Source organism: Oryzias latipes, chromosome 3, assembly GCF_002234675.1.
Source record: "Oryzias latipes chromosome 3, ASM223467v1".
Taxonomy (NCBI): domain Eukaryota; kingdom Metazoa; phylum Chordata; class Actinopteri; order Beloniformes; family Adrianichthyidae; genus Oryzias; species Oryzias latipes.
The window spans coordinates 34,377,453-34,401,265 of NC_019861.2; the positions used below are offsets into that span (position 1 = coordinate 34,377,453).

Genomic DNA, 23,813 nt, shown 5'->3' on the forward strand with positions numbered 1-23,813 from the left:
CGGATTTTTTTTCTTTTTACTTTTTAAAATACATTTTTACAAATCAAATGTAGAATATTCAATTTTACATGCTACAACTTTAACTGTGCGTGGAAAATTTTAAAGGAAACTTTTTCTTAGAATTTGTCACACAATCACAAAAATGTCAGTATTTATCCAAATTGTGACATTCTTCTTCTTTTATTCAATATTAATGTAGCGACTTTAATGCTTGAGCAAACGCTGCGGCGGTTCATCGGTTGTGACGTACAAAAGGAAAAAACAAAATACTCTTTGTCCTATAAAGTGTTGGAATTTATGCTTGAGCATGAAACATAAATAGCAAAAAGAAAATCTCAAGGAATCTGGAAAATGATGCCGTCAACAAAAAATACCAAACGGCACCAGAGAACTGAGAGAGTCCAAAAACTGGAGCACATCATTCCTGACTGAAGAAACCGGATCAGCTCCTCAAAGTTGCTCAGACACTTGGCTGTGCAAAATGCCAACTTTTATTGTGATGGAATAAAATCTTTTTTTTTTTTTATTATTCTTGTTTTGCACATTTTAATTTATATTTTGGATTGTAATTGGACTGTTTTGTTTGATTTCACTTTAAATCTGTTTAACCCTTGTGCTATCCTAGGCACTTTAACGTTGGGAGTTGGGTCATCTAGACCCACTAGACAGCGCTCTGAACCTTTTTTCTTCAATGATTTGTGATCTTCACTGGTGTCCATGGATTACATGAAATCTTTCCACCTTTATCCACCTTTGTCATGGTAGGGAGAACATGTCAACGCAAGGGGGGGTCATCTAAGATAGCACAAGGGTCACAAGACAAAATATTGCAACAAGAAATTTTTAAGTTGTAGTTTTTTGTATTTTATTATCTATTTTTTAATTTTATCTGCAGTGAAAAAATAAAAGCATAGTTATTACTTATAGTAATGAAAAACTTGTTATTTAAACATTGACAATTCATTTTGTTCATAGTTAATTTATTATTGTTGACGATAAATTAATTAAAAGCAACAAAACAACCAAGTGATTCCTTTATGAAATAGGGGAAAATATTTAAGTCTGTTTGGTAGAACATTTGAAATCAGACATTGATTTACAAATCTAACATGTTTTCACTTAAATACATTTATCCACACATTCAGCACGGGTAGGCTGACATCTTCACTGTTCTCTTTTATAATGTTTGCTGTTTTGAATGTTCCAATTTATCTTTTTTAAACTGATTTAGCAAACAAACTGTATTTTCTTTACAATAGTTTATACATTGGGACATCTAAATCATAAAAGTGTTATTGCTCCACATGATTTCAAACACCTCCCTCTGTCATGACATACAGGTCTTGTTTGTTCCATGAACATGCAATTTTGTAGTCTGACCACTAGATGTCACTAGTTACAGTGTGTCTAATGCTTTACCACCCTGAACCATTTCAACACGATTCGTTTTGGTTTCTCCATCGTTATCTCCAAACACAAACTGCCACAAAAGACCCAACCTGCAGGCTCATTAAAACTAATTCAACCCCGATCATGTGACACAGATACTGTACAACAATGGCGGCTACAATTAAACTTTAATAGTTTTGGGGGTTTTAGTATCATCTAGAAGTGTCAGGGAAAGCAAGGATGTTGTTCTTTGTTGTTTAGTAAAATAAAATCTTTGACTTTTAAATCAAACCAGTCAATATTTTTCAGTTTATTAATAACAGGACAAGATATAAATGTCTGAACTTTTTTTTTAGTTTCTAAAAGTGCTCATTTGAAACTTATAAACAGCTGTAAAAGGGATTTATTCTTTCCAATCCATGAAAGAACGCATACAAATAGTGGATTAAATAAAAGCGTTCAAATGTCATCCTTCACAGACAAGAAAGTCATTGTTAACTTCAGAAAAACTTCAGACATGTCTGTGTGTTTCAGGGAAGCGGTTCAAGACTTTTACCTCACTTACGCAGGTGCTTCTTGAACACGTAACCCTTGTGCTATCCTAGGCACTTTGACATTGGTTGGTGGGTCATCTAGACCCACTAGACCAGGGGTCGGGAACCTTTTTGGCCGAGAGAGCCATAAACGCCACATATTTTTAAATCTAATTTCAAAAGAGCCATACAATAATGTAGTGTCCCTTTCCCAACTGAGGCACGGAGACTTAACCTCTTTTAAAGTTCTTTATTCTGGTTACTATAGACCGCAACAAACGCCGTACAATTAATTCAGCAACTCCTGAATCTCTCCCGCCGAGACAAGAGAGAGCGCTTCTCCCAACTTTATATTCCCCTGCTCCCGCTCCAGCCCTCCCATTTCCCTTATTTGGCCCATAGCTGAACCCCATTGGTCCAAACAACCTAACAACAGGCTGAGTGACAGAACTGAGAGCCAATCAGATCTCTGCATGATGCATTTAGTGAAATCCAGAACTTTTAACGCGGCCCAACAGCCAAGTTAAACTCTGTCCGCGACAATATGTTTAAAACTAAATATACAAATAAATGTTTGATGTAATTTCAACAATTTTAAAGTACAATAAGTCTGTGGATTATTTTGAATAACATTGTTATGCTGTTGCTAATAAATGATGAGTATTTCTCGTGGTAGTTTTGCTGATGGTCTAGTCTGGTTGATAGGTGGTGGTGAGTTTCTGCTTCGTTCAGGCGTTGAGACTTTAAACGTGATCGTAGGTCTGAATGTTCTGTAGATGTGAGACAGACTGCTCACATGCAGGCGGGGAGTTAAGCACACACTCACACGCTGCAGTGAGTGACGGGCAGCGGGTTTTAAGTTTTTACAATCCCTGCGCGATTCACCTGCTGGCCGTGCCCCCCCCCCCCCCCCCCCCCCTCTCTGCTTTCTTCCTCTCACATCCCGTCCCCGCTAATGCGCGCTCATTCTCAGAGACGGGAACGCGCAGTTTTAGGCACGACAAATCACAGGTTTCCGGCCGGTGCAAACTCTGTGAAATAATAGATAATAGTAAACTGATAGTTTTCTCTCTCTAAGCACTGCTACTACTGCGCGCCTCTGGCATCGCATCGTGCCCGAGAAGGACTGGACTAATGAAAAAAAAAGTATAATTAAAGATTTGTCTGCGAGCCACATGTGACCATCAAAAGAGCCATATGTGGCTCGCGAGCCATAGGTTCCCGACCCCTGTACTAGACAGTGCTCTGAACCTTTTTTCTTCTATGATTTGTGATATTCACTGGTGTCCATGGATTACATGAAATCTTTCCACCTTTGTCCACCTTTGTCATGGTAGGGAGAACACGTCAATGTAAGGGGGGGGGGGGGGGGGTCATCTAAGATAGCACAAGGGTTAAAAAACATTTTTTGACATGAATTTTGGTTTCTGAGATCCACGTTTTTTCTAAATTTAAAACATGACCTAACTGTAAAATGCAGATTTTCACATTTTTAGATAACGTTCTAAAGCAGTTTGACTTCAATAAACACTTTAAGTAGCAATTTAATTTATACAAGATTTAAGTAAGTAAAGTTTATCATGAAATGATGAACTAAACAGGCAAAAATCCTATCAAGGAACAGGATCAAACAAGGTAAAGATAAAAACATAAAATTAAAAATATCACAGCAAAAACAAACAAAAAAACAAATGTAGCTACAGAAATGAAATGAAAAAAAGGTCTGTGGGTGTTTTTAAAAGCATCTGCCTCACAGAGGCAGAAGGTTCGATTCCCTCTAGATGTAAAATCTGATCATTCAAAAGAATGAAACATACTGGATTCTTGGATTCCGTTTCAAAAAATGCGTGAATGGCTTCAGGCATTTTGCACTGATGGCAGTTTGACCCTAATCTGATCCACAGGGGCTAACAGAGCGGTGGTTCCTGCTGCAGGGTTCTGACAAAACACCTCTAATTGCTGCTCTGCTCCTCACATCCAAGTGTCAGACTTGATGCCTTTAAGCAAACAACACAACCGACAAAAATAATCTACAGAGTTGAGAATTATTCAGAAGAATTAGAAAGATACAAGCCGACGAGAAGTGTTTCAACATTTTAAACAGACTCAAACTTTGAAATGTTTGGGATGCAAATTCTCCTATAAATAAATAAAAGCATGAATATTTTTAACCCCAGAGAACTGTCCCCGGCTGATTTCCACTATTTACACAAATTTCAATATCAGAATCAGAATAAGAAATTTGTTTGTCACCATAGCAACTGACAGCAGAGGAAAAAAACAACTTAGAATTAAATAGTCTGTGCCTTCACCAGGGAAGTCTCACATGTCCCAGGAATGGGAGGACCAAAGACCAAGTTTCTAGTATCATTTTCTTATTTTTAGGACTTTTTTGTTCTCAAATTTCTAATTTTTCAGTCAAGTTTTTAGGAACTTCCTGTGTTATTCTTTGTCATTTTGTTACACATACCACAGTAGAAAATAAAAGAAAACTACTCCAATTTATCACTGTTGTCCTGTTTTGATCTATTTTCTATGACAAGTACTTTTTGTTGGGTTTATTATAGCAGGTAAAAGTGATGGTGTAACTTTTTATGCTGAAAGTGTTCCAGGGTTAAATCTACATCTATTTTACATTTATATTCTTACGGTGACTGTGACTTTGCTGTCTGCATTTGCAGATTCGTTCTTGTGATTGGATAGAGATGGATAAATCCCTGTTTTTTGGACTTTTAGCTGTGTGGTGCGTCACGTTCCTCACCTGTTTCCATTGAGGTTAATGAGTTTGGAGGCTGCAGGCTGGAATCTGAGGAACAGACTCACTCGAAGCTCGTTTCCCATCAGTGTCTGACTTCTAGACGCTTGTACATGTTTTTTCTAATGAGCAGCTCATTTTAACGGCTTCATTTCAGCGGGGAGCTGCCGGCTGGACTGCGTGTTCCCAAACGCGCGCGCGCTGAGCGCATAAAGCGGCGTCGCGCGCCTTTCCTCCGCGCACAGCTGCGGAAAAACAACCGCTGCAGTCCCGGCTGACTGGAGCCGCAGGCGGGCGGACGGACGGCCAGACCATCGCAGGTAAGGCTGCTAAAAAAAACGGAATTTCCGCGTTTACCGAGCGACTTGAATGATCCTGTGTTTGTGGAAGAGATTTTTCTAAAATAATTTTAAATCAGAGAAACGAACCGGACGAAAGAGCGACTTTAGTCAAGTTGGAGGCTTTCACAGGAAGATACGCAGTTACAGGAATATTCCCAAGGCTCTCAAATGTTTCTACTAAATGACTAAAACAATAACACAAATATACATGAACTTATCAGGGCTTAAAACTGAAGGAGCTAAATTTATTTTATATCTTCTTCTGGGAAAAAAGCACAAAATCAAAATGGTTCCAAAAAGGTTTAGATGTAAGAGAACAGAACATTTTTAAAGCTGCCAAAATAAAAAGATAATTAAAGGGCCTTAAAATAATGTGTACATTTAGTTAATTTCATATAAAAATATCAAAACTAGTTTTGAGGCAGAAAACTGTATTTTCTTCTGAATTAACTGCTTTTATTATACCAGCTTCAAACTGATGAATACTTTTTTCCCCCGACAAAAGTGTACAGAAGTATGTTAATAAAATGTTTCCAACTAGAAAATCTCAACTCTTAAAATGTTTTAGATGCTCATTTTATTATTCACTGTGTGGTTTAGGAAATAAATCATAAAGAAAGTGATGTATTATTGTTACTCGATTCAAAATGTTCTTCTTTGTGACGCATTGCTGATTAGTTCTGATGAACCTGATCAATTTTTTTTTATTTTATTATGTATGTCGTATTTGTATCTTCTTCCTCTGAATTGGGTTGACTGCAACTGAGTCTGAAATAAAATGAAATATAGTAATATTTTATTGGTAAAAGTTATGGGTCCCTTGTATTGGGTACGACACACGTTTTGGCCAGAGTTAGTTTTAGTTTATTTTTGGCTGAGGCTGACATTACAATAAATATTTTTTTAATTTGAATGTTTAAAAGATTCACTTCTAGAAGGTTGTCAGACGGCATGATGCTTTGGCGTGGTTTTATTTTGAAAGGGTGAAGCGGATGTTGAGTGTATCTAGCTGTATTTGCTGCTGTTGCAGAGAGAAACCGGATGCTTTCATCTTTCAAGTCATTGTTGACGTGACGGTGAAAAATTCTGATTTTAAAACTATGAGTTAGTGTTATGTAGCTACAGCTACAACAAAAGTTAAAGTTTGTTTGTTTAGGAACAGCTCTGGTTATTATTGAAAATGTTTTAATGTGCCACTTTAAGTGATGCCAAAATATTCCTTTTTTAACATAATAGACTAAATTTGGACTTAGTTGTGCATTCAGGTACACTGTCTGTAACACTGACCCCTTACCTGTCTGTAGCTCCTCCTACAATGTTCCCTGGAGTTAAAACAACTTTCGATGACATGTTTATGCAGAGGACACTGAACTGCTTGTCAAAAACCTACTTTACAGGATGTGCTCAAAGAATTCTGGGGGGAAAAAATAACTTCATATCTTTATTTCCTTTTCTTTCTTTTTTTGATCAACCAAAAAATGTGAATAAATGTGGGTCAAAATGTAAAACAAAGGAGTCCATTTGAATACATTTATGTCTTTACAAGATTCTTTTAATGCTGAAACATTTTTCAAAATGTTTCAACAATAGTCTGCTTTGGATAAGGAGCTCCAGAATGGAAGCTGCGCTTGAACTGTTGCCCGTTTTTCCCCAAACAATTGTCAATGAAATCTGTTTCCTGTTGCTCTTCAAAAGACAAATCAATTGTCTTCATGGGCTAAAAGAAGACCTGCATGACTCTGGTTAATGTAATGTAGACCGCAGACTGTTGATCTGGGTCAGAACGCCTGCTTTGCAGCACATCTGCAGTCTGTGTGGCTGCAGCAGAACCATATTGTGTTCCAGCCTGAGTCAGAATGAGCAGCCCACAGAAGACGATCGCCACGTTTGGGCCACAGCCTCCCCTGATTGGTTTACCATCGAACCACCATTGAGAAATAACTTCAACAGGAGACACACGAAGACTTTTGGGCTGACGGACTTGACAGAACTTCTGACAAGATGCACGTCACAAGTTACAAAACTGTTGGCAAACCCACGCCATCCCTTCAGCAAAAAAAGTATCCTATTGAAGAGTACTACAAGTGTACTTGGTCTACTAAAGCTTTAAGTTTTCATACACCATTTTTTTTTTTGTAAACTTATAATGTTCCAATTTAGTCTGGAGGAGTATTCAGTTAGTATACCTTCTACACTACATGTACATGGTCTGTAGTATAATTGATATACTTCTACTCAAGTATACTTGTACTTTGTCTGAATTCCTTCACTACTCACCATAGAGTGCACTATATAGTGCGTGTGCCACCTTGTATTGCTGTCAGAATCTAAAATTCCAAAATCCAGTGCCCTAAAAATTTCCCAGAAGTCTCTGTGAAAAAAGTGTGCATCGATGCTCCCTAGTTTGGCGAATATAGACCACAATACATTGCATTAGAACAATTTTTGCAGAGAAAATGTATTTAAATGTATATTTTTTTAATAAAATATCCACGTTTTCATCTTCAGAACACAGTGGATTCATAAAACGGTCATCGCAAAACGCTCATATTGATAAGATGATGTCATATTCGCTGTTTAAAAGGGAACATGGTGTCTGAATTACTTTTAGTCGGAAGGTTTTATCGTCTACCACCAGTGTTGTGGCGTTTGTGTTGCGCTTCTGTCAGCTGCAGATCCTGATCTAACAGGACCGAGTTCTGTTCAAACTTGCTCCTCTCGTGTTGGAACTCGTGACACTTGATGTCTGAGATAAGACGCTTCTGCTTCACAATAGTCTTCAGATGCAGAGAATTTGGTTAAAACTGACTGTCATACAGATGAACTGCAATCTTTCAAATCTTTTGGACAGGTTCCTGGGGAACCAGAAGGACGGCAGAGTTTCTACTGGCTCGGCCCTGAACGGACAACGCCATGGCCAGTCAAGACGAACCCGAGAAGGTGAACGGCAGTAGCAGTCTCTCATCCGGTCCTCAGGAGTCTCCCAAAGAGACCGTGCAGCTTAAAAAAGAAATCTCGCTGCTCAACGGCGTCAGCCTGATCGTAGGAAACATGATCGGCTCCGGGATCTTTGTCTCCCCCAAGGGTGTTCTCATCTACAGCGCCTCCTATGGGCTCTCGCTTGTCATCTGGGCCATTGGGGGCCTGTTCTCTGTGGTTGGAGCTCTCTGCTACGCTGAGCTGGGCACCACCATCACCAAGTCTGGGGCTTCCTATGCCTACATCCTGGAGTCGTTTGGCGGCTTCATCGCCTTCATCCGTCTGTGGACGTCGTTGTTGATCATTGAGCCTACGAGCCAGGCGGTCATAGCCATCACCTTTGCAAACTACCTGGTGCAGCCGCTCTTCCCGACATGCGAGCCTCCTTATGTAGCAGCGAGGCTCCTGGCTGCAGCCTGCCTCTGTAGGTCTCTGCTGCGAAGCATCATGTTTGTTTGTTTGTTTGTTTGTTGGGGTAGACGTGAACCAGTGACACTTTCGTCCACAGGTTTACTGACGTTCATCAACTCTGCTTATGTGAGGTGGGGCACCCGTGTGCAGGACATCTTTACCTACGCCAAGGTGGCGGCGCTCATCGTCATCATCGTTACGGGGATCGTTAAGCTGTGTCAGGGTAAGAATTCCCACATCTGCCACATGTCCATTCTGTTTGTGTCACCTATCATTCACTAGTGTAAAAGATGGTCGGCCGTGTCTAAGGAAATTATTCAATTTCACCTAATTGGTATTAAAAAATAAATCAAACGCCATCAGGATTTCCGCTGTGTTCATCCAAACAGGTCCAGGTTTTACACGGAGTAGCTGAAAATATTAAAGCATCTTAAACAGAGATCAAAATCTTTTGTGATCTTTGAGTTAGACAGATGACTTGAACCAAACCGTTGGTATTTCTGGTCATTTTTATCGACCAGCTGGTTTCTCAAGATGTCTGGGTTGAAGGACGAGTTCAGTTTCAGGCTTCAAGCACTTTCCAAAAGTTAAATATAATAACAAAATGCAAGAAACAACTACATTTTTGATTTGGGCAAAATAAAAACTAAAACCTCAGTGTCTTCATATTTGATTATGTTTTTGTTGTTTGTTTTTAGCTAAAATTTTATATGATTTATTTTCTAAACATGAATATAATGCTGGTCCTTTTTTGTGTAAATGTATTAAACATGCTGTGATTATCTGTGTTATTATAGATGCAGTTGCTCATGCACAAACTTGAAAAACCAAAAATAGGTCACTGCTTGAAAAAGGAATACCTTTTAATTTTTATGTTTTTTTTTTTTTTTTTTTTTGGTGAGGTTACTCAACATTGTGGCGGTACGATCCTCAAGGGATCTGAAAGACCAAACTGTGTTACCCTTAAGATGCGGCCGCTCACCTCTACGACTCTTACAGACCCGGACAGCCCAAAAACCCGCCGCACGTGTCCTGGTAAACCCCTGTACCGGTCCATGTGACGAAGACTTTAAACCTTCTTTTCTAGGTTATACAAACAACTTTGAGTCAGCCTTCCAGGGCTCGTCTGCAGACCCCGGGGACATCGCTCTGGCTCTGTACTCCGCCCTCTTTTCTTACTCTGGCTGGGACACCTTAAATTTTGTAACGGAGGAGATCAAAAACCCTGAAAGGTAATCAACGTTACCCACTATAAACTAGCAGTGAGAAGTTTGCCTACATAAACCTGCTTCTTTGTTTTCCCAGGAACCTTCCGCTGGCCATCGGCATCTCCATGCCCATCGTCACCACCATCTACATCCTCACCAATGTTGCCTACTATGCTGTTCTGGATGTTGGAGCCATACTGGGCAGCGATGCTGTCGCCGTGGTGAGGAGACCAAGCGGTTTCTGAGCTTTCTTCCAGCACAGCCTGCAGATGATCAGTCTTCTTCTCCCTTTAGACTTTTGCAGATCACACCCTCGGTCTCATGAGCTGGACTATCCCCATCGCTGTCGCTCTGTCCTGCTACGGAGGCCTGAACGCCTCCATCATTGCAGCGTCCAGGTAGAATCACTCGACTTCCAACTCTGCAGTCCCTGATTTGATCTCGTCGTACAGAATCTTTCTTGCTGCCTTCTGAGTTTGAAAACATTTCTGTCCAGGTTGTTCTTTGTGGGCTCTCGAGAAGGTCACCTTCCAGACGCTCTGTCCATGATCCACATAGAGAGATTCACGCCCATTCCTGCTCTCATCTTCAATGTACCAAACATTTCACACTAACATCTACTGGCACAAGTTAAAAAGAAATGTGTCAAAATGACTGACACTGTCTTGTTTCCCATCATGCCCTGCTCTCAGTGCATCATGTCACTGATCTACCTGACAGTGGAGGATGTCTTCCAGCTCATCAACTACTACAGCTTCAGCTACTGGTTCTTCATGGGTTTGTCTGTTGCCGGGCAGATCTACCTCCGCTGGAAGCAGCCGGACAGAGCCAGACCTCTGAAGGTAAAATCTGGAACCCGGTTCTTGTTGCAGAACTGATCAATTTTAGAAGCACAGGTTAGTTGAAACAATGGAGATGGTTGAGTATCCATACACATGCTTCTGCCTTTAGGTTGTAGTTTCATGCTATAAAATGTTTCCACCACATGTGAATGCATGAAAATGGCCGGTTTGCGGTTTCTTGACCCTGGCATCTTTGGCCTGTTGCAGCTGACGCTGGTGTACCCGCTGGTGTTCTGCATGTGTTCCGTTTTCCTGGTGGCGGTTCCGCTCTACAGCAACACCGTAAACTCTCTGATAGGCATTGCCATCGCGCTGTCGGGCGTTCCCGTCTACTTCCTGGGCGTTTACCTCCCAGAGTCCAAAAGGCCACCCATCATTACGAAGCTGCTGCGTGAGTCCACCTTGACGCATCGGTACTTTTTTTACTTTTAAGACTAAAACTCCTGTAATGTGTGATTTCTGGCTGCAGGTTCTCTGACGTACTTCACGCAGTACAGCTGCTTCTGTGTGCTGACAGAGATGGACAAAAGCGAGTAGCATTCCCTCATGGCAGAAGGGAACAACCTGCTGCTCTGTAGCACTTTCAGTCTGTTTACAGGAGATGATGCCAACTATTATGCAACTTATGAAATATTTATCGCCTCATGTACTGTCTTCCATTGGAAATGATGGACCCTTTTCAGGGAAATCTGTAATAAAGTGTTTCTATGAGATTTAACTGGTGCTGTGAAAATGACAGGAACCTGAATGTTATGGATTTAACCCAAAGAAAAACAGGGAAATGTTAGCTACTGGTGTTTACGTGTAAACATATGAGTTAAGTGGCTTCTAAATGTTTTTTGTTTTTGCAATATAAAAACATTCAGACTGTTATAACCTGAGCTGTATTTGTAAAAGCTGACATGGAGCTTGGATGAAATATTTCCCAATAAATCTGTTTGATATGGGAGGTCCAACATGGAGCAACTTGAAGTGAACTAAACAAAAAATTAAATGTGATTTTTAAAAATGTTTTAAACAGTATTGATTGTAAACTTGAAGCACTGAAAACATAAAATATGTACTTAAAACTTCATAAATTCAATATGACACTCATACAAACTAAAATGTTTCTAAATGAAAAATGTACCAGCTGTTTCTTTTTTGGTATTACACTTCTTTTGAGCCTAATTTTAAATTAGGGGAGGGGCTTTGAGCCCATTGGCTACTGGGACATGATTGACATCAGGTGACGTCATTTCCCAAAACAGCATCTGCTATTGGTGCTGCCTGTCATCCCTTCTCTGTGGTGTACCGTAAGGACGCCACGATTCTAGAATGGAAACTGAAAGTTTGCTGCACCTTTGAACCGATTGGTGGACAAAGTAAATGGTTGCATCTCTACCACATACCAGGATGTTTGCGTTAAGTGTCATCTAAATTTAAGAATAGTGTTGCATCACACCAAGCATAGTATGAACCCACTAAGGTTTTTCTTTTGCTTATTAGTGAATTAAAAGGATTTTGTAATATTGAACTGAAACCGAATCGTTGCATCAGCAGTGATGATGCTCAGCAGGAGGGATGGGCTGATACTGGCACCAATATATCACCCATCCCTATAGCCCTTGTGCTATCTGTGGGGTCCAGATGACCCAACCCTTGCATTGAGGTGTTCTCCCTACCATGACAAAGGTGGATAAAGGTGGAAAGGATTTCATGTAATCCATGGACACCAGTGAAGATCACAAATTGAAGAAAAAAGGTTCAGAGCACTGTCTAGTGGGTCTACATGACCCAACTCCCATTGTTAAAGTGCCTAGGATAGCACAAGGGTTAAACACAGCCATCACAGACACGGTTCTGGAGCGGAAGGACAATCATTTATCATTCAATCATTTCCTGGTGGCCAATGGGCTCAAAGCTCCACCCCTAAGTGAATTGAAATTTACTATTCTTTTACTAATTAAATTTTTTTTAATATACAATTTTTTTAAGTTTACAATCCGTACTTTTGAGTTCAAAGCAGTTGAATTTTTCCTTTTTAAAATTTACAATCTGGTTTTCCTGAACTAATCCTGATTGGACCTCGTAGTCAATAATAGATTGGAAAAAAAAGTTCTGAGTGTCAACTAACCATTTATGATTGTGTATTCTGTGTGCAATAAAGACCAAACTGTTTCCTTTCAAAGTTTAATTTACATCTACATATTTACAAAAACCTTTATTTCCAACAAGCATCCGAGGAGTAAACTTCAAAAGGAGGAGTTCCAGAAGCAAACAACCACAGCACACAACAGAAAATTGACGCTGCGCCCGCAAAAGTCTACCACACAGGCCGACAAACGCGCTACCATGCACAAAATGCAAACACCCTAAATGCAAGCACACTTTGCCCAGACGCTTCACTACAGCACTTCACACTAATGTGCAACAACTCTTGACATACACACAGTTTGACAAAACATCCACACGCAAATTTACTCCACAACAGGATTTCAAAATAAAAGTGGAAAAGACACCAACTCCTTCCCGCTCTGTGTAGTAGACGGTTGGAACCACGAGAACCTCCTCCAGTTCCATCACTTTGGCACACGGCTTGATTTAAACATCCGACCTGCGCTGCTCAAGCTGGCGCTCGCCGTTTTCTGCGTCATCGACTACACAGAGGCCCAGAGTGTGGTGTCGTGAGAGAGGGGGGGGGACGGGGAGACGGGAAGCGGTAAGGCTCAGATCAGTCAGAGTCGTATTTGTCTGCATCATCTTCCTCCTCTTCACCACCGCCCAGCTCCTGCAGCATCTCCCGCTGGTAGCTCTGCCAGCTCCTCCGGCTGTACGAGTGCTCCTCCTCCCAGTAACCTGGACACAGAACGCCGCCCGTTACAGAGACGCTTCCTCCCCATCCACAGCTTGGACTCAGTGAGACCGAGATCATCAACCAGCGGGACGCTTTTGAATGCAACAATTGCTCACTTGAAATCTGGTTTGTGGAGTTTAACAAGTTCTTGTTGGAGGACATATTCACTAAATTAAGCTCCAAATCGCATGTCTGGGTATTTCTGTATTGAAGTCGTCGTAAATCAGGAGCAGAGGCAAAAATGCAGTTGGAAAAAGATCGCATTTGTGACGTAGAAAATAGGATGGGCGGGGTCACAAGCTCCTAGCTCCGCCCCATCTTGATGCATTCACTGTCAGTCAAATAGATCCATGAACGTCTTTGTTTTTCTCGTCTGAGCTGGAATCTGGATCTAAACTGCAGGAAAGTGCGTAAACAGAACTGAGAGACGAGGGGGGGAGGGGGGGTGCAGGGTTGCCCCTCAACAATGGTCCCGCCCTCAACTCTGACACACATTTTTAATTATAAAAAAAAAAAACGCCCTCTGAAGAAACTGGATCCTAGGAAACGGCACACAGATTTTTGGCTAAAAATGGCATCATCAAAATAAAAAAACACTAGGAGCTGGGATGATAAAATCAATTAATTGATCTGAATCAGTGTAAGATAAATAGATCAATAACCGATCCCTAAAAGTAGAGATCAATCTTTTATGCCTTTCCTTTTCCGGTGACCTAACGCCATAACAGTAGCAAAAAGCAAAGTCTGCTAGCTTCATGCTAACGTATAATGGAATTTCCCATAGGAAGGCTAATGCTAACGCTCGTCTGACCTCAGCATCCATTGCTGACCAATTGAACCGCTTTATTTATTCATAGGCAGGAATTTTCCAAACTATTTTAATGAATCATTTGCGGTGTAAAGCACAGTTTTTGCTCAAATCTTCTGGAATAAGGCGTTATGTAATTTTACGAGGATTCTGTAGAAAACGTGGATAAAATCCGCCGTGTTCTGAGACGGATGTGAACCCCGGTACCTCCAAAGCGCTCCTCTCTGTCCGAGTCACTGTCTTCATCGGGATAGTCGTTCCTCCAGTTGGTCTCTTCGTTCTCATCATCTTCGTCTTCATACACCTCCTCTTCATGAACCACCAGATCTGGAACCTGAAGGAGATAAAAACAGGTGGACCTGAGTCCTGGCTCCTCTAAGAGCCTTTCTGCAGTGAAACTAGACTTCTATATATTATTCTCAACAGTTAAAAAGACGGAAAAGGGTCATTTTTGTTAGCCTAAAGTTAGCAGTTATTAATGCATCATTGTCTGATTGCAAATACTGAAGATGATGAAGAGGAGCGGCTTACAGGGTTACACTAATGTCAACATCTTCACACAGGACTTCAGTCACTCACTCAGAGCTTCAGCACTCATTCATCTGTCCGTCCATCTATCCACACACACCAGTTCTCCCTCATCAGCGTAGGCCCTGACAGACAGGATGTCCTGGATCCAGCCTGGTGTGGACGTTTCCTGGTAGTACAGGTCATAGACGTAATCTTCGTCCCGTTCTCGGTGCTCCTCTCCCAGCCGGTCTCCGGATATGCTCAGGCGCTCGCGCAGCATCTTGGTGTTGTTGCACAGAATGGCCTCTGGGTCCGACGGCAGCATCTTCAAACCAAGAAAGCAGACATGTCAGGAACGGCGGAGGATCAGAAACTGAAGCTTTTAACGCCGTTCTTCCAGATCCTTGAATCTAAAGGTTCATAAACCAAACGTGGACCAGAAAGCAGACAGCAAAAGATGAGATCCCAATGGGATCTGGGATATTTCCTGCATCAAAAATATGCAATAGACTTTACCACTGAGCGAGAACCACGGCAGCCTGTTGTCATGGTGACAGCGGCTGACCCCCACTTCTTTGACATCAGTAGCTGCGTTTTATGTGCAAAATATCTTTGATCGGATGAAAGATCGAATCAGAATTGAACTGATTATAACAAATGTTTACACACGCCACACTTTCAGTCAGAATAAATCATGTGAACATCCGCAGAACTCTCTAAAGAACCGGAAACGACTGTAGAAGAAGAAATAATGAGTTCCATTGTAAATAAGCTGCAGAGGGAGATGATCTTCTAAACATGATTATCATTCAGTGCTTGTTAGGCTCATAATTTTTTTAATCTGTGCCTTTTTCTTGGCCGAACGGAGCCGGAAGAAGGGTTAAGGTTAGGCTAACACGTGTCAATGACAACATTTAGCCTTGGATGCAGTTAAAAAATTCATGTGGTCAATGCTGTCATGTTCATCTTAACTGAACGTAAGAATGTTGCACAAACATCAGCCTTTATTAAGTCTGGACACGATTGGAAACATGAATCCACGTGATTGTTTACACGGTTTCTCAGGACTGCACAGCATTCCTGCTTCGGAAAGCCGCCTCCGTCAGCTCACAAACCGTCCCAGAGCCTCTGCTTGGAGACACAAATCTCCCTGGAGACACGGTCCGAAGCTTCCTCCGAAGCGCACACGGTAACAAAGTACCCTCCCCTGCCCGCAAACACAAAGCTACAAGTCCGGCTCAGAGACACGGTTCGCTCACGTGGAGCAGACGGCCTGTCCCGTTTGCGCTCCAAAGACACCTCTGGATCGCCACACCGCCTACGCGTGACATAAAACCAGCGCAGCAGTGAGCCAGAATCGGAATGAACTGTTTACGTGCACCACGATTGGATCAATAAACCCACCCATCTCAGATGATCAGAAAGAAACTGTGATCCGAATGAGTCTGATCGGGGCAGAGTATTCCGAACAGCGTGTTTACGTGACACATTTTTATTCTGATGAGGCGTTCATTCCGATTACTTTTGTCCACGTAAACGCAGCTTTTGCTTCAAGTTCAACATTTTAGATTAAAAAGTAATAAATAAACAATTTCTGGTTAAAACAAATGGAGCAACTTCTAATAAATATTTAAAAGGTTACACAGTAAAGAAAAAAAGTTTTATTTTCTTAATTTGTTAAAGAAACGTTCATCTAAACATAAATATATCAAATTTAGAATAATCCGTCATATTTTGGAATAATCTTCTAAGCCGTCACAGAATCCTTCATCATTCCTTGATATTTAGCTATTTGGGTCTGAAATATTACAAAAACAGACAATCTCACTTTGTCTTTAAAAAAACAAATGAATTTATGGCATCCTCTTTCAAAATAAAAGGGAAAATGCAGAGACTATTGTCCTAAAGGAAATCCACAATTTCTCTCAAATATGTAAACAATACGTAAACAACCCCCCCCCCCCAAGTGTGTGTGTGTGTGGGGGGGGGGGGGGGGGTGTTGAAAAGAATTGTTCCGTTGAAGCTGTTCCTCCTGAAATTCGGATCAGGAGCATCGGTGATGCTGCACAGTTTAGATATTTTGAGAAGATGACATCAGATCATTTTTCTGTGTGAAAACTACGGCTTCATCCTCGGGAACAGCCTTGAGCTCACCTTGTCTAAAGGTTTGTCGTCCTCTTCCACCTCCTGGATTAGATCCACCACCTGGATTTCTCCCAGATCCCAGCCTTTGACCGTCGCTTTGCCGCGTTCGTCTGCAGCCTCGGGAGCCTCCGTCTGGACGCTCTGGTGCTCCGCCGGGGCTGGAAGCTCTGAACGGTGGCTCGACAGTATTCTGTAGCGCTCCTCTCTCCGGGTGCTCCACTTGGTGCTCCGCAAGTCTCCGATGACCCGCTGGAAGCTGGTGGCAGAGGGCCGCAAGGCGTGGGCCACGCGGGGCCGGGCCAAAGCCTGCCGGACCTGCGTCTGCACGGGAGCATCCTGGATGCAGACAACACACAGGCGGGGAAGAAATGCACTTTTCACCTCTGCTAAGTCATGAGATCATACCTTCGATCAAATTTTACACATTTACAAGCGTTTCTGATTGTTTTCTTTCAAATCTTAGGTGCACAAAGACTTTTACTGCTTATAATGAATCTCCACCCTGACCTTCGGTTTTACTTCATGAAGATGAAATCGTGGTTTGCTTTCATGCAGGATTAATAAACACGCTGGTAACAAAATTATTCTCCAAATCAGAAAACTAGTGTTGCTTTTTCCAAGATCATATAGAAAATATCAAATCACAATAAAACAGATTATCTTGATTTTGAAGTGCATATTCACAAAACTGATGTTATAGTTTCTTTATGAAAGTGTTAGAATAAACAGCAACTTAAGAAAAGAACATTTCTAAGTCATTTATGAAACACAATCGAGGTGTGCCTACAAAAATTTTTGCTGCCATTAAGGCCCGTACACACCAGGACAAATTTCGCGCGATATTCACCGACGTTTAACGCCTCGTGACTAAACAAAGGGCACCAATGTGAGTTTGCACACCCACGCAAAAAAACGCCACGCGTCAAAGTGTCACTTTTTAAAAAACGCCTCGGGTTCGTTTTTTTGGTTTGACGCGCCGCGTCAAAAACTATACGACTAATGAGAATGGCGCTTTTGCACACGTGCCTTTCTGAGCACATATACCAGCGAAGAAGATAGACGCCAAGTAGCGTCTACACTGCCGCGAAGAAATAATGACTAAAATATCCCCGAACCAAGCACCAGTTGGAGCTACTGGTGCTGGAAATATTCATGTTTTTCTTTGTATTATTCTGACTAGCGCGTAAATACTTGCTCTCTTCTTCTGAGTGAAAGGCGACTTTAAGAAGCGTAAAGATGCGCAGCGCCACCTTGTGTACAGGAGTATTTCTGTTTACATTTAGCGCCATCTAATGTCAGGGAATGAAATTGCATGTTTGCTCGGCTCATCGTCAGCGAAAATCGCCTGGGTGTGAACACAAAAAACGTGGCGAAAAACGCTGGCGAATAACGCCTGGCGAATATTCTTCCCGGTGTGTACGGGCCTTTATTCCAAGAAAACCAAATAATGTTTCCTCATAATAACAGTTATTACTCCCCAGAAATTGGGAGGATTTTTTTTCTTCATGCTCCTCAAAGTTACCATTTCCTATTTCTATTCAATTACAAAAGCAGATCTTATTATTTAGAGTAGTTCCTGGTGATAATCTATTTGATGTGACCTTCAATACTTTATTAATATCTGGGAAATTTTTCATTCATCAAGAGCAGATTTTCAAAAACCAAACCATTATTCAATACATTTCATAAAGAGATAAGATTTGCTTTAAATCTCTGAAATTATTAAAAAAACAAAAATGCAATAAAACTGTCTATTTTCATTGAAGATCACATGTTGTATAAAAATCCCTAGTATAAACTAGGGAACTAAACTTACTTGTAGTGTAAACTACAATTATAATGTTATTTTTTTATTTTAATCTTTTTTCTTTCTTTCTGTTGCAGCTATGTGTTTGTTTGAAGTTCAATAAAAAAAACAAGATTTTTTTTTTCATGCAAGAGAAAATCAGATAAGTCGACTGGTTCTTTCAAAACAAACCGCAGTAAAGTTGGCTTCTGACTCGTCAACAGGCTTAAATCTCTGGTGCGCGTAATAAACGGGATTTACGGTAATGTCAGGAAGCTAAACTGTTGACAATACAGGCGGGCTAATGCTGAGTGTTTTATAATTATAAAGCCTTTTAAATTGTTCCAATGACAAATATGAGCGACAATTGCTCTTACTTTGATCTAGATGACGTCATGCTGTCAACTCCTTAAATATCTTTTGTGGACGACAAAAAAGACCGCAATAAATTATTGTTGTATAATAATCAACAAACAGTATGCAGACATAAAAAACACGCAGTAGTCGGTTTTCTCAATAAACATTAATTAGCGAAAACGAAATGTTTTATTGGTTATCACAATAAAAAATAATGAGAAGGAACTGACTGCGCGGCGGCTCCATCAAAAACACTGACGACAACAAAACAATGTGGCACATGCTGCTGAATCTGCAAACGCTGTGGCGTCTGCTAGCATCCGTTAGCTCGACTGCTAACTTAGCATAGCAAAAGCCTAGCTAACACAGCATCACATAAAAACACCAAACCGGTTCAAATTCATAAACTAGTCTGACTTCCGGGCCCTCCGATTGACTACGTCTGTGAAAAAAACAATTTCAGGGCAAAAATGATTTAACCTAATGTGTTTACAGCCTCCCGACCGACAGCTAGCGCTCCTTCGGCTAATAGGGCGGTCTCGGCGGCGGCAGGGCCCTCACCTGAGTCCCGACAGTCGCCACGAGTTTGAAGACGGAGTTCTCCACTTCGGCCTCATTGGGCTCCGGTACCGTTTCACCGGAGTTCTGAGAAGACTCGGGCCGGATCCGTTTACATGCGAGCAGCAAAGCGTCCGCGGGATCTGTCCCCCGCTTCCTTTTAACCCGCAGGATGGTCGTGTTCGGATCCATGTTGTTCCTCCGTCTGACAGACGCAGACCACACTGCGTGAAGTTAGCCTCAGACTTGGAATCCAGCAGACACTCGTCTGGAGTTAGGGACCCTCAACAAATGATGGTTTGATGAGAAACGCAAAACGAAAAAAATATGTCACCCAGAAAAAAAACAAAAAAACAAGAGTCCACTATATTCTATGTAAATAATTAGCAGAAGATCATTTAACTTTTTAAGAAGATATCATAAAGATAAAAACGTTTCCATTTTAAACAATGCAATTACACCAGAAAAAACTTCTTGAGTTGAATTTGCATTAAACATTTCATAAAGAGATAAGATTTGCTTTAAACATTTGCAGCTCAACTGTCACAATTTGAGGTCAGTCCCTATGATGACCATTTAGCCTTTTAATTTACTTCTACATCTAAATAACTTAACTAAAGTTTGTAGGAAAGAATAATGTTCCATTTGTTTTGCAACTTTTACTTCCACTAATTGCACAAGAACCTTAATATTTTCCAAACATTTCAAATATCTATCGAGCCGCAAAACATGTGATGTGTTTTTAAAATCTTATAAGATGATGAAAAAATGAATAAATACAAACATAAAAATAACCTACTGGCAAAGCTGTGTGATGTCATGAATAGAAATGAGCACTATAAAATGACTTTTGTCTGTTTTTTTTGTCATTTTAAAGAAAGAAATAATGATCCAAAAATGCACTAAAACAATCAAAAGTTATAGTAATAAAAATATTAAATCAAAAGTTAATAAATGATCAAATTATAAATAATTGATTGTAAACGTTTCACCTTCTGTATTAATTTTATCTATTCATACCACAAGGAGGCACACTTGCATTTTCATCTGCAATTCTGAAGTTGTGATCCCAAAAACCTAAAATAAATTGAACCTGTGAACCGTTAAACATTTACAGAGTTCTCGTTCTTTTATGGTGGGTTCCTATTTTCTTAAAACTGAGTCAACTCAGCTTTCATTTGCTGGTTGAGTCTAAATTATCGATTAACGTCTAAAACCTCCTAAACACAACACAGAAAAGTTTTATTTTTCTACAATTTCAGATATTAAAAAAAAAAGTTAGGTAGTGTCACCTCAATGCAATTTTAAAAAGGCTTGTTTGGATTCTAACTCTTCAAATGGTTCTTTTTTTAGTGCTTTTCACCAAACTATTCAACTTTTATTTTACCATATATGATTTTAAATTGTTTTAATTTTTTTTATAGTTGATTGATTTTCATTTTCAGGAACAAGTAAAAAAAAGAGAAAAAAATCCACATCACAACAAAAGCCATTATCAAAGCAACTAATAGAGTACAGGGCTGCAAAAGTGTGCAATGCGTTACTTTAACCCTTGTGCTGTCCTATGACCCCATCCTTACTTTGACGTGTTCTCCCTACCTTGACAAAGGTGGATAAAGGTGGAAAGATTTCATGTAATCCATGGACACCAGTGATCATTGAAGAAAAAAGGTTCAGTGCACTGTCTAGTGGGTCTAGATGACCCAACTCCCAATGTTAAAGTGCCTAGGATAGCACAAGGGTTAAACAACCCCCATTAAATTAAAAAAAAGAACCTGCTGCTGTAGCCGTGAGACCACAATTACCCCCCCAACTGCAGACGGATTTCAAATAGTTTAAAGTATGAGAATTGTGAAGAAGCTGGATTCTCTAGAAAGGACTGTATTGTATTAGTTCGTAACCCCGTCAGTTTCTTGCACACAGAAATAATGAATAATGACTCAGAGACAAAACTTATCTTTTGTAGATTTACTCCGCACAAAGACCACAGATTTGTACGCAGGGTTACAGACAGATGAACAAGGTGCATTCAAAGTCTGAACAAAGGGGTTCAGAAAAAGGCCTGGCATATATACCTTGCATTTGCATATTCAGAACCTCATTCGATGGATCATGGTGTGAAAAACACACCCACAGACTGTTGCAGGCTAGATGCTCGAAGGTCAGAGCACCTGAAGTGTCAGATCTCTTGCAGACATTTGCCAGAACGCATACACCAGAACACACAAAGATGAAAAGGGAGGATGTTAAAGGAATGTTTGCGAGACAATAGTCTTGGTTGTGCTCTGTCTGGAGTGTAATTTAATTTTGAGATGATAATACATAGTAAATCGAGGTTAAGCCATTAATGTGATAAAAGGTAAAAGTTAGTTTAATAAAATGTAAAGGGAGTTTCTAACTATTCTGTTTCTAATCACTCCTAACAAGAATCAAACAATATTCTTATACTGACATTTAGATACAAATATACAGTGTGCACAAACACGCATATATTTCATAAACTGGGCATGCCCACACGCACACAAACATCCATATATGTGCAGAAATGAGTAGACACCAGGCCCCTGGATGCCCAGGGTACAGTCCAAGCCCCCCCCCCCCCCCCCCCCCCCCCCCCATGCCCAAATGTGAGAAACCCTCCACTGCAAAGGTCATAAAAGATTTCTGTGAGGTGAGACTTTCCATTGAGGAACATTTCATGTCAAATCCCTCTAGGGGATGGAGCATGACTTGGAATAGGGAACTTCAGAATAATTCGAAGAACTTGGCATAAACAGCACTAAGCAGCTGGTCTCCAGGCTCCCACGCACTGAATATGGCTGCATCTGATGTTCCTCATCTCTTTTGGTGAATTGGAGATGCATCATTTTTCAGTAAAGCAGTTTCACAGAGGAGCAGACTTCTCTTTTCTCCGCCTGCCTCTGTGACAGACTTTTTCCAAATCTGGGAATGGCGCTGATTCAACGAGAAGCTGCGTTCACACCGCCCTCTGCAAACGTGCGTTCAAGGAGCCTCTTTCAATGAAAGCTCTATGTGAATGCGCGTGAATGTGCCTGTCAGCCTCCTGCATCCAAAACTCACAGCTTCATGTTGAACTTTGACCAATCAGGGACTCGGATTTGGTGGTGCATGGATGGCGTCCCTTTTTCAATTGTTTGAAAATTGATCACTGAGGAGAAATTAATAACTGACGTTTGTGCCCGGCCAAGATTATATGACACCAAGTCTTTCATAAATCAGAATAGAGCTGTGAAAGAGGAAGCCTGGAGCCAAATTTGCGAGATTGGCTTCACTTTGACATTTCGCACCACTGGCGGACCTTCGCCAGTGAACAGTAGAAAAAGTAAAAGAAGAAGACCCTTCCCTGCTTGTCCATTGTGAACACCGTGGGCTAAATGTGCGTTCTTGATGGTTCGTCACACGCCTCGACGTGTCCATAGAAGAGGCATTTGTTAATCCCCAATCAGCCTCCAAACAGCAGCAGTTTGTAACATCTTCTGCCACACTTTCGACATGAACGTTTGCTAAAAACATGATGTAAAGTCTGGGAGTGGCACCAACAATTTCAGGGAATGTCGCACCAACGAGAAGTCTACTCTACAGGTAAGATAAATATAAGAGGCTTCAAGACACAAAGCACACATTTAAAAAGAAAAAAAACAACAACAATGTAAAGGAGACATTACAGGGCTTAATTTCATTTAACTTTGATTTTAAAACCGTAAATGGACGGAGAAGATCCACCAATGGTCCAGAAGTACTTTAGGCAAATTCAGTTTTAGCTGAAACTTTGAAATAGATGTTTGTGAAATGACTTTTAACGTTTTCAGAGGGGTTTTATCGCAAGTGTGTGAAGAACAGAGTAGAAATATAAGTTTTACATTCAATTCTCCTATGTCTTCACAAAACATGTTTAGCAATATTTATGAATTTAAACGTAAATTCTGCAAATGACTCATTTAAAATGTTCTAAAGACTCCCTACTATGAAAAAGATAGTTTTCTGAAGATGGAGAACATAAGACATTTAAACCCGTATTTCCTCCTTAAAAGTATTTTTTTCTTCAAATAATATAAAGGAAATTAACCTTATTATGGGATGACCAAAGGACCTATTTTGTGGCAAAGTGTAAATTTGAGCATTTTTCACATTTTCCCACAATATGTGAATAGAAAACTTTTTATCAGCAGATTTTCATAATATTTTACACACATGGCGCCTGGTTAGGTTTACGATCATAACTGAAGTTTTGTTGACCTTTGACCTTGGGAAGAGGCCTCTTTCTTGATTTTTCCAAAATCCCCTTCAATACCAGCTAAAGATTTCATCTTCTCCTAGAAATTTTGATTTATCGC

The 23,813-nt window shown here is 40.6% G+C and overlaps 2 protein-coding genes across 2 annotated transcripts; one reads left to right on the top strand and one right to left on the bottom strand.

The window, feature by feature from the left end:
• The first annotated feature begins 4,654 nt into the window (after positions 1-4,654).
• Positions 4,655-11,414, top strand: LOC101174987 (Y+L amino acid transporter 2). Its single transcript, XM_004067482.4, has 10 exons — positions 4,655-4,997; positions 7,870-8,421; positions 8,506-8,631; positions 9,496-9,640; positions 9,714-9,837; positions 9,911-10,014; positions 10,113-10,209; positions 10,309-10,458; positions 10,666-10,849; positions 10,928-11,414. Exons 2-10 carry the CDS (start codon positions 7,932-7,934, stop codon positions 10,993-10,995), a joined length of 1,488 nt encoding a protein of 495 aa, XP_004067530.1. The 5' UTR covers positions 4,655-4,997; positions 7,870-7,931; the 3' UTR covers positions 10,996-11,414.
• Positions 11,415-12,616: 1,202 nt separating this feature from the next.
• On the bottom strand, positions 12,617-19,703 carry slc7a6os (solute carrier family 7 member 6 opposite strand). Its single transcript, XM_023953701.1, has 5 exons — positions 19,462-19,703; positions 16,767-17,093; positions 14,731-14,937; positions 14,310-14,436; positions 12,617-13,296 (listed from the first exon to the last, which is right to left on the bottom strand). The coding sequence occupies exons 1-5, from the start codon at positions 19,648-19,650 to the stop codon at positions 13,172-13,174; spliced, it is 975 nt and encodes a 324-aa protein (XP_023809469.1). The 5' UTR covers positions 19,651-19,703; the 3' UTR covers positions 12,617-13,171.
• Positions 19,704-23,813: the final 4,110 nt, after the last annotated feature.

What these genes read in the sequence shown, in the direction of transcription:
- LOC101174987 (XM_004067482.4), top strand. Translation starts at nt 7,932, where the DNA reads ATGGCCAGTCAAGACGAACCCGAGAAGGTGAACGGCAGTAGCAGTCTC. An exon ending in GCAGCGATGCTGTCGCCGTG is followed by an intron (nt 9,838 to 9,910) that starts GTGAGGAGACCA and finishes TTCTCCCTTTAG; the next exon opens with ACTTTTGCAGATCACACCCT. An exon ending in CATCATTACGAAGCTGCTGC is followed by an intron (nt 10,850 to 10,927) that starts GTGAGTCCACCT and finishes TTCTGGCTGCAG; the next exon opens with GTTCTCTGACGTACTTCACG.
- slc7a6os (XM_023953701.1), bottom strand. Translation starts at nt 19,650, where the DNA reads ATGGATCCGAACACGACCATCCTGCGGGTTAAAAGGAAGCGGGGGACA. An exon ending in TGGCGACTGTCGGGACTCAG is followed by an intron (nt 17,094 to 19,461) that starts GTGAGGGCCCTG and finishes GTCTGCATCCAG; the next exon opens with GATGCTCCCGTGCAGACGCA. An exon ending in ACGCTGATGAGGGAGAACTG is followed by an intron (nt 14,437 to 14,730) that starts GTGTGTGTGGAT and finishes TATCTCCTTCAG; the next exon opens with GTTCCAGATCTGGTGGTTCA.